Here is a 10722-nt window from a genome sequence, read left to right as displayed (position 1 = left end):
AATGTGACGACTTATTGGCTGCTTTACCAACTAGTAATTTTTAGAATCAATTTAGATGTTTGCAAAGTAAATTTTAAATAGCTTCTAAAAGATTTGTTCAATTTTTTTTTCTTGAGCCTTTCTCAAGAAGCTGTATCCCTTGGTTTGTTTACATTTTTAGCTGATTTGCAATGTTATGCTCATGAAGAGATTATTTAATAATCTATTTTTGTAGAAGACTGCAGCTTATTTCTGCTTAATTTGTGTACTGTGAAACTATGGCTAATATGATCCCTTTTGGTGTCCCTTTAGGTAAGCTGGTAAAAATAAACTCTTTTAATCATCAGAGTGAATGAAACTTAACCTCTTTCATACTGTATTTGTCAGTGGAAGGGGATGTATCAATTTGAGTTTTTTTTTTTTTTTTTTTTACATTTTCTTCCTTATATAGTTATACTCAGCTTTCAGTGAAAGCTGAATATGCCTAGGGAACAGAAGCTGTCAGCAGAAATCTTTATGTCATACAGGTGACAGTTCTGGGAATAAGAAGGGAATTAAAATTCTCCTCTGGAATGAAGCAATATTTTAAAAGATTGGATAAGTTAATAAGCAAAACGTGGTAGTGAACCTGATTTTTAACTTCACAAATGAAATTAAAAACATGGCATTTTTCAACAAATGGATTAAAAAACTTCTTAGCTTTGAGTATTGAATATGAATCTTAAGCTTTCTGATTTTGTTAATCCTTTTCCAGTAGTAGAGGTAAGAGATAAGAACTATATGCAGGCTCTCCTTTACTATCCCAATCTGTCTTCTGGCATATCACTAGTATGAGCTATGAAAAGCCTAAGCCTATTTCAGTTGGTTTTATGCACCTGTGGCACTCTCTTGTTCCATATTGCAGTGATATGCTTTCTGGAGTTGTTTATACCTGCTTGTCAAAACTGTTCTTGTGATGTTGCTTTACCATTTCTGAAGCATTAAACTGACAGCAATTATTTTTTCACTATTCACTAGGAAAGCTTTTAGCAAAAAGGGATTGCTGATTAAAAAGAGAAGTGTTTTATTTCAGAATACTAGAGGAAGAAGTGTAAAATCCATGCACAGAAGACTGTTGGTAAGAATGTGCATATCATGACAGCAAAATGGCTTCACACTGCTGTGTCACATTGAGTTTTTTTATAGAAAAGAAAGAGAATTCAGCCAAAGCATACTTCTCCTTTTCAGCGCTTTCCCCTTGCAAGATTCTGCTTTGATTATTCTTTACCAAATAACTTAAACCTAAGATTTTATTTTTAAAAAAAAATAAAATAAAATTAAGAGATACATATGTTTTAAAAAAATTTTTTTTGCTGTTGTTTGTTTTCCCCTTTCAGTTCAGAAAGTAGTTCTCTTTTCTGAATGCATTAGTTTTCCACTCAGTCTACTGAGTGGAACTATTTGTACAACTATTCTGAAGTACAGCTATTTGTACTTCAGAAAAATGGTGCTATTTCACATCCCTCAGGTGAGCTATGGGACTGAGCAGAGCCCTTCCCTTGCCAATCCCTCTCCTTCAGACAGCCCTGCTCATTTTCCTGGTGAATGAGGCTGTTGCATTGCCCATAGAGAGGTACCGTTTTCACCGTCTGATCCTTTGCTGAGCAGATATATCCTTTATCGAAGCGTAAAATTTGAGGTTATAAGATGTTATTCCGTAATTTTCTGGATGATGGCATTAGTCTTGGGAGATAAACCTCTGCTGATGACTGCCGATGAAGATAGTGGTAAGGAGTTGAGGGAACAGATACGGTTACCCCCATGGTGACATTTTCGGTAGGTGAAGCAACAGAGCAGGCTTGCCACTGTTGAGCTTTGGGCAGTCTTCAGTACAGCCCTGCCAGGCAGCGCGTGTTACCACAACTACTGTTGGTGATATATCTGGCAGGCTTGCCAGCCCTCACCTTCCTGGGCGATATTTTCAGTTAACTGTCTCATTTAGCTTTCTCTTCTCGCGTTGTTATCCCATGGCTGATACCTTAGTAGGCTATATCTAAAATCCCTCTTTGCTGTTTAAAGCTGCTATCTGAGTTCCTGTGTGGTGCTTGGCTCTGTTCCTTGAGAAGCTTCAATAGGTTGTGCTATAGCAGCTCCAAAATTTATCTCACCTAGTCCCAACAGGGCAAGATCCAGGTCAGTAGGCCTGCCGTGCCATTTGGTAGAAGGAACAGGTCCCTTTGCTGCCCGCTCTCCCCTCAGCCTTGGCTCCACAGCAGCCGTGCCTCGGGACAGAGCCGGCAGGGCAGGCCGGGGCCCTGTGGCACTGCAGGCTTTGCTGTATGAGTGCAAGGGAGCGGAGCTGCCATGTGGATCTCGCCCAGCCCGGCTGTGATGGAAGCCCGTCTTTCCAGATTCGTAGCAGAAAGAAGTAGCTGCAGGTGCACCGAAGGCGGAGAGAGCAGCTCCTGCATCGCGTCCTCCCCTGCTGCTTGAAACAGCTGCTTCACCATGTGCCTGTGACTGGGCTTTCCCCTTAGCTGGGGCTCGGCAGGGCAGAACCTTAGCACTGATGGTTGAATCATTGATGCCTCTGGAGCCAGTTTGGCCAGGAGATGTCTCTGCTGAAGTGCTTCGGCACTGGTGGCCTCTTTACCTTAACAGCAGGAACCACTTCTATAGGCACACCAGATATTTTAAAGGCAGTATCCTATAGCAAAGTAGTGGTAGAGGTCTTGTTACATTATTCAAGCTGACCCTTTACTTTGAGTTGTGTTGTGGAAGCTATAATTTCCCAACTTGATTGAGTTCTGCAATATGTATCATCTAGTGGGACACTCAACTGAGAAGATACTGTTCAGCCTGTGTGTATACAGTCGTCTCTGTTACTGTTTCATTTCCTTCCCTTCAGCATTTATTTGGATAGCTGTACGCAGCTCTTTGTAGATTCAGGTTCCACCAATGTGATACATAAAGGCAGTTTCATCTTAAAGCTTAGCTTCAGATGGAACACTGTGCACATAATGGCTTCTAGCACCCAAATTGACTTGGTTTAGTAATGACAGCATGCTTGGGGGGTGATGATAACTGAGGCAGGTACTTTTGTAATGGGAAGGAGGATCAGCGTTACTGGGAGAAGGAAATAATGGTAGCGGGAAACAGGCCATGAGACTGGTGTTCCTTGGCAGGTTTTTTTTCATTTGGTTTAATCAATCTGAATCCAGATACTTGTGTCTCTTTATAATGCCAACTTGTATGTAAAGAGTGTGCCAGATGTTTGCTGTTACCACAAACACTGTAATGCTAAGGAGAAATCTAAATGGTGAATGTAGAAGTTTCAACCCTACAAATTGCTGCTGTGCATGTAGATGTGGTGCTTAAGGCAGTTTCTGCGTGTTAAATCATAAAAACCTTTGGTTTTATTTAGTTTCTATAAGGACTGTTAAGATTGTAAAACTGATTGATATTCACTGACTGGGAATTGTGAATTGTTGGATTTATAGCTGCTGGTATGATCTTAAAGGGCTTCCACTGTGTGCATCCTGATAGAGACTTTGGTTACCCCATGCTTTTTTCTAGGCAACTGTTCTTTTTCCAAGAAGTTTCTGGCTGCTTGGCAAATGAGTTTGTGTTTTATGGCTGGTTTTGTTTTATCAGTTGTGTGGGGAGAGTCTTTGCCGCTAAAGTGTGCCACTAGTCACCCGAAAAAAGTTTTGGTGCTTCAATAAGTATGATGTGGTTGACTTTACCTGAAAATTTGAGCATTGTTTCTCTGATGTTACCTGCTTCATAAGAGAAATAGGAAATTGATCTGTGAACGTGGCAAGACTGCTGCAGGAAACAGGCAGAGTTGTATTTCTACTTTTACCATAGTGATGCTATACATGAGACTGGGTCACTTTTCTTAAACATCAGCTTTTCATTGAGATCTCTGTTTGAATGTTGTCTGTTTCTTTAACTCGAGTCTTGAATTTGATTTCAAAAAATGATCTTGCAGCTCCCAATGAAATAAATTGGAGCAGTACTTACTGAACAAGGTGTTACATGTTTTGAAAAGTCAGCTGTGAAGACTTTTATACTATGCATGCGAAATTTGTGTTTACTTTTGAACTTAACCAGTCTAAATATGGTTTCCTGTGTATGAAATCTGGTTTATTTTCACAACAGTTCATTTTACAAAGATGCCATAAAAAGATGAGTTTGTACTATGCTGCTAAGCACTATAGATCAGCCTAGAGAGAATTATTAAATCAGAATAATGTCTGGGAAAAATGCAGTAGATAAGACCAGAACCTGCAAATGAACAGTGAGTTTTAAAACTAAATACTGACTAGAGACTCATTGAGGAGCGACAGTTTGTGTCATTGCCTGGATGACAAAGTATAGTCATGGGAAAAAAACCTGTGGTTAAATATAAACTATATACTATCATATACTTTATGTCCATAAACCAGGCAAGTTAGGGTTGCCAGGCACTTTAGTTTTGGTACTGTGTAACTCGGCTAGAGTTGGCACATTTGGTATTCTCTATAGCTTTTCAGGTGAGTGTAGATACTTTAATCAGTCTTAATGCAGGCGTTCTTATTTCAGTCTGGTGCTGGCACGTATGCAGAGAGGGTGTCACAAGACCTTAAGGGACAGCTTAGCCTTAAATGTACAAAAAAGAAAGTCATTAATAGATTCTTCTTTTTTTGACATAATGGGGAATTGGGAGGGGATTTAAATACTTTCTGATGTTAGTCACGACAGAATTTGACTGATAAGGATGAAATTGCTTTTATTTCCACTGACAGTTATGAGATTTTTTTTGACAGCCCTAAGGAATTTGTTCTTTGTTAATATGACAACAGCTCTAACATAATTAAAATTATTTCTAAAGTGCCATGTAGAAATTAATTTCAAATGGAGGGGAAAAATACTAAGTTACTTAATATAATTTCTGCATGTCCAATTGTGCTAGAAACGTGTTCTATTTATTTTGGGTTCTGTCACCGAGTAATTTCTTTGCCCATTTTTCTAATGAAAAGATGAATATGTGCTTCAGTAGACTTGAAATTATCAAAATTGCATTTTGTTTGTTTGGGTTGTTGGGGGTTTTTTGTTTGTTTTTTTATTTTTCCTCCCTCTGAAATGAAAAATGTCACGGTCAGATCAAAACCGTATGCTTGTTACTGAATTTCTTGAAATTTTTTTATTAACAATTTAATTCCAAAGTGTGAATATTATACCTGCAATAGCGTGAACTGTACTTGCTCTGCTTTAATTTTGCTGGGTAGTGCATTCCTTAGTAAATGCTATATTAAGTGGGTATGTACTGAAGTTCATGGCTAGATCAGGAGATTTGTAGAAAAGTATTTGGTCACATTAACATGCCTTAAAATACTAAAAAAGGGAAAAGGAAGTAACCTATTTGGGACAGTTACAGGTTTCTGTAAAATGAGAACAGCGCTGCTTGAAACTTGTTGCAGAACAATTTGTATTTGTTTGGTTTCTTGTGCGTGCTCACCTGGATGTCCCAGCAAAGGTCCCTGGCCCTTGTGGGAATGGGGAAGCGACACCTACACTGCACTCCTCCTCATCTGCTGTGAGCAGGGTAGAGAGAAATGCCGCCTTTTGGGGCGAGCAAGGGCAAGTTTCTTGCAGTGTCTGTTCATTGAACTTGTTGTGATGCTCTATTTTTGTCAAATTTACTGACATACTCTTTACTTAGAGACAGACTTTTAGAAAAATGCAGTAAAATTTCAGTCTTGCAGAACACTTACTTAGCCTTTGATTTATAATTTCTGAAATAAGATGTTTTGACTTTCTTTATCAGAGCCAGTCAGGTCTTCAGGATTTTTTCTGATTTTTTTTTTTTTTTTCATCCCCCTTAAGATCGCGCCGGAAGCATCAGTACTCTTGATTCCTTAGATTTTGCAAGATACTCTGATGATGGCAATAGAGAAACAGACGAAAGAGTAGCAGGTAAGTTGTTTTTTTTTTTGTATGATTTAGGAATCAATGCTAACTTTACCATTTGACTTATTGTTTCTAGCATAAGTATATTTAAATGAACATTTGTGAAGATGCCAAGACTTCACTGTGGTGGTTTAGTCACTTCATGATATAACTATGTTTCAGACACTTCTACAATAATTACTGTAAATATTCAGGCAAGTGTACTTCTGTGTGATTCCAGATGTCACCAGGGTAGAAGCGAGCAGTATACTTGAAAATTGTACCCAGTTTTTGACAATAGAACAGTATCTTGATATTGCCTACCGACTACTACAGTTTAGCTGAAACATATGCTAAAATATTCTATGTAGTAGTCTGTGACTACTACATGGGTGATAGCTTTCTGATGTAAAGATCTATAGCGAGCCATCTTTTAAATATAACTTACACATAGATCAAACAAGCATTACCAAACCCAGAGTAAATTTAGGGCTTTCTCAGTTCCATAAGACTTCTTTGCTACAAATCTTAATTGTAGTACTTGTCTTCCCTCCCATTTGATTTATTGATTGTATAAGATTGTTTCAAAGAAGTGACAGGGTTTTTTGCCTCTTGCAGTTGTTCTGAACTTAGGCACCTGTGGCATTTCTAATTTCAGGATTTATGATTATCTCACCAAAGGCAGACTGCTTTTCTCTTATATTTGAAATTATTATAGTAATCTCCTTTGCATGTGAGCTGAGTTTCTCTAGTCTAGGCTTTTTTCTAAGTTCAAATGCTAAGTTATTCACAGCTTCTATAGAGAAACCCCTAAAAATTCTCTAGAAGCTTCTATAGAACTCTGTTTACTTCTTGTCAATTAATACTGTTTTAGTATCAAGAGCACATGAAGGTTGTCCACGCTGTGACCTTTGTTCATGTAGTTTAGCTTTAGGAAACCTGAAATGATGCAAGCTGCTATGTCTCTGTTCCATGCTGTCACCTCTGCTCTCAACTACCACACTTCGTCCTAACAGAAACATTGTCACGTTCTTAAGCAGAGAAAAGGCTGGCGAAACGTAGTTCTGTAAAGGATCTTGCTTCTGAAATTTCCTGTCTCGGTCAGTCTGAAATGACAACCAGCATTGACCGAGAGAGAAGAAACAAAAAGTGTTGGGAAAAATGTCATTTTTCTTACCCAGCCAGTGTTTCTGAGGTAAAGGACTGGATTAAATTCATGAACATGAAGCAAATTCAGGTGTTTTGGTGCTCTGGTCTGAAACTATAGGTACTTACTGTTTTTCGATTTATATAGAAACTTCCAGATTCTTGTTACTATCTAATTACTGTCTTTCTCAATATACATAGTCAGTTTCAAGGAGGCAGTAGTTGTAAATATGCAGCTAATCTTCTAAACAAAGTGTGTTTAAGGAACCCAAGTATTTCTGAATTGTTTCCTGGAATACAAGGAAGGAACAAGTAAATTCTGAGTATTTTAATTTTTTCATCATCTTGGTAGATTTTTCCTGTTTTCTAATCAATATTTCTTGGCAATAGTGTTACTGAGAAAGCTAGTTTGATCTTTACTTGGACTTACCTAGTAACTGAATTGGATTAGAGATGCTTACAGAAGACCAGTCAGAGTTGACATCCAGTAGTCATTAATCTTTTGACAGGACATTAATGACAAAATATTGATTGCTTCCAGTATGAAACTGACTTATCTTAAAATTAAATATTAAATTTAATTAAGTAAATCCTAAAATAGAAGAGATTTTTGAAGATTACACTAAGTTAATTGACCACTGTCACATCTAATAGACAAGCAAATCATATGGCAGGATGTTTACATTGCATTTCTGTGTTCCTTTAGAGACGTTTTCCAAAGAATTGTTATAAAGTGATGTAAGAACTTGAACAAAGCAAGACCGGATATTATTTCTGGAAGTTTGAAAAGACTCAAAAGTTTTCAAAAATATCCTATTTCTACTTAAAATTCTGATTCAATTATAATTGCTTAAAATATTTTGCCTCAGTTCTGTTTAAAACCATTTACCTGAGTGATAAACTTTGGAAAACTGATAAGTATTTAATTTGCACATTAAAAAACCCATGTCAGTAGAAATTTCAAAAACTTTTCATATCCAGTTCTTCCTTTGAACAAACTCTGGCTGTAGCTTCTGCTTTTGAAGTAGTTCTGAGCTGCACATGCACTTTGAATCATAACTGGAAGTCCATCCGGCTTATTTCTTCTCATACTCTTTCTTCCCAGCAAAGAGCTTTGATGCTTAGGAGATAAAAATGTAATCTGTTGTGAAAGCTTGAGGCCATGATCTGATAGTTGTAATTTTCTTTTGATAGTTCTCGGAGTAAGTTTTGAATAGTTTGTTTTTGTAAGTGCCTTTCTTGTGCTGTTATCTTTTGGGGTTTTTTTTTACTGTTTGAACAGAAGCCATGATTTCCATATCAATTCCGTAGTCAAATGAAGAGTAGGAAATAAACGAACATCAGTCACTGAAAGAAACTGGTCCTGAGTCAGAAGGACTTTAAAACTGAAGTTATAACATATCCAGTTATGAATACTTTTATATGACAATGCTAGAAAGCAGCAAATCTAAAAATGTACCTGTATACTATCTAAAGCCATCATATTTCTATTTTGCCATTACGGATGGCGTTAGACTTAGCTGCCATATTTTTTATTTTACCAGTCCAAAAATTCCTGGAAATAACTGTCAAGACTCTTGTTTGAAATGGATTTCAGTATTTCAAATCTGTTAGCCCAGTTCATTCCATCTGGCGTTAGAATCAAAATTTGACCTAGAAGCAAACATGGTTTTAAGAGTTTGTGTGAACAGAGTTGGGCAATCTGATTGAAGGAGGCTAAGTGAATCTCTTCTATAATATTATCATCAGCTTGACTGAAAAGATGCAAGTCACAAAAGCCAGTCAGGATGTGGATAAGCGAGACAAAACTAACTGCAATTTAGAAAACAGCAATTTTCTTTCTTATCTACCTGATCTTAACATAAATACAGACAGTTGTGTAACAAGTTGGATAATACATTTGTAATCCACAAAGAGTTTCAAAAAAATACATGCATCCTTAGAGCTTGCAATTTACAAGATGGAAACAAACTTGTTCTCTAAGACTAGTAAGTCTTGAATGTAAATTCATGTATTAAGTGCTGAAACCATGCTAAGATAAAGTCTACTGAAGGATTTATTAGGCTTAGTAAACCCCAAATATTCATTTTGATAAAACAACTAGAGAATGGAAAACCTATGCCATTCCTGTGGAATAAGAGTACGCCTAACTTGAAGTCAAATACCCACAGCGTTTGGTGTAAATGAGTCATCTGACATTCAATCTAAGGAACTGAATGTTCTGCCACATCTTAAATTGACCGTGTGCACAAGTATGTTTGTGATCTAAAACCCCTACTTTACATAATTCAAATTATTTAGTATTACTAACCTCCCTTTGACATCTACTATTCTGATAATTTTAAAAACGCAATGCTGTGTTTTCAGTGATAATAAAATTAATTCTCATAATCAAACTCCATTTCAATCATTTATGTTCTCAGATCTCCCTGCATCAGCATTGATTTCTGGCTAGACTATGTATATCTGATTAGCAGAATAAAATACTGTCCCTGTCAGGATTTGAAGGGAGGAGACAACTTCAAAACCCACTTGATTATATTTGAGGATGTAATTTATCTAGACTTAGGTTCACAGTTTCTGCTTTTTACAGAACCTTTTTGTTTATGTTTTTTTAATAAGTAGTTACCTGTGTGCAATCAAAATCAGAGGATAATCTTAAAAACAACAAAACCAAAACACAAAAGGCATCTATGATACAACAATCACTTGCTAACATTGTGTGTTCAATTTGTTCATCCTGGAAGTGGGTCTGGTTTTGTCTTCCCATTTCCTGTCTTAAGCCCTGTTAAGCAGTTGTAAGCCTCCTTAATTTCCTTCCAGGTCGATAGTCTTCAGGGGTTGAACTTGAAGATGAGTCTGTTGTAGTTCAGGTCATCTCTGTAGCTGGTCCTATCTCATTGACTTAAAAGCATTAATGAGCCTAATGAGTCAAGTGTTGGCTTCCCATTGTTAGAATGCTAACAAGTTCTCTGTTAGCTTGCTCATGAACTCTCATGTTGATCGTAATTTTTGTAGCTTGATAGTCATCTCATGCTGTAGTACAACTTTCTGGTTCAAGTCTATTTGTCTTACAGCCTGCGGTGTTTCACACTGACTGTAAATATGGTCACTCCTTTTCTTCTTAGGACTTGTATCAGGGAAGTGGGAATTAGGAAACCTCAGGTCTTGAAGTATGTTGTGATAGTGACTTAATTGGTAACTTTAGTCAGAGAATTTAAATTTCTTCTGATTGACTCAAAATGTATGCACAAATCCATCAAATGTAATGGGAAGTCATACATGTTTTAGAGGGCATAATTTAGGACATCTAGGCTTCTACATTTACTTTACAAGGAGGAGGAACTCGAAATGACAGTTAAGAAACGAACAACAACAAAACTTGTAACAATATGTCCAAATTTGAGGAAAGCCAGGAAAGCACAGAGGCCCTTGATACTTCAGAGGAGAACTATTTTTCAAAGAAAATGCCAGAATGCCATATAGTGGCTTCACAACATAAAAACTACCTTTCTACTGTTGTCTGAAGTACTTCATACTGAAGTATGCAAAAGTCTGACAAGATAAGTCATATGTAGAATGTAAAATTCTAGTGTAATTGGAAAAAATATTGCTTGTACAAAAGCAAGTACTGAAAATTTTTAGAAGTACTGTTTATTTCTTCAATTTGGCCTTGACCCAACA

At 37.0% G+C, this 10722-nt stretch overlaps 1 protein-coding gene across 1 annotated transcript in view; it reads left to right on the top strand.

The window, feature by feature from the left end:
- Positions 1-1690: 1690 nt before the first annotated feature.
- Positions 1691-10722, top strand: part of KIAA1468 (KIAA1468 ortholog) — a gene marked incomplete at its 3' end in the record, with an annotated part of 48737 nt that continues 39705 nt past the window's right edge. The window contains exons 1-2 of the mRNA XM_009705707.1: positions 1691-1745; positions 5830-5919. Coding sequence (XP_009704009.1) covers positions 1691-1745; positions 5830-5919 — 145 coding nt within the window. The remainder of the gene's footprint in view (positions 1746-5829; positions 5920-10722) is intronic.

This window comes from Cariama cristata, unplaced genomic scaffold, assembly GCF_000690535.1.
Source record: "Cariama cristata isolate BGI_N322 unplaced genomic scaffold, ASM69053v1 scaffold16458, whole genome shotgun sequence".
NCBI lineage: Eukaryota > Metazoa > Chordata > Aves > Cariamiformes > Cariamidae > Cariama > Cariama cristata.
This window is presented reverse-complemented; position numbering and strand designations above follow the sequence as displayed.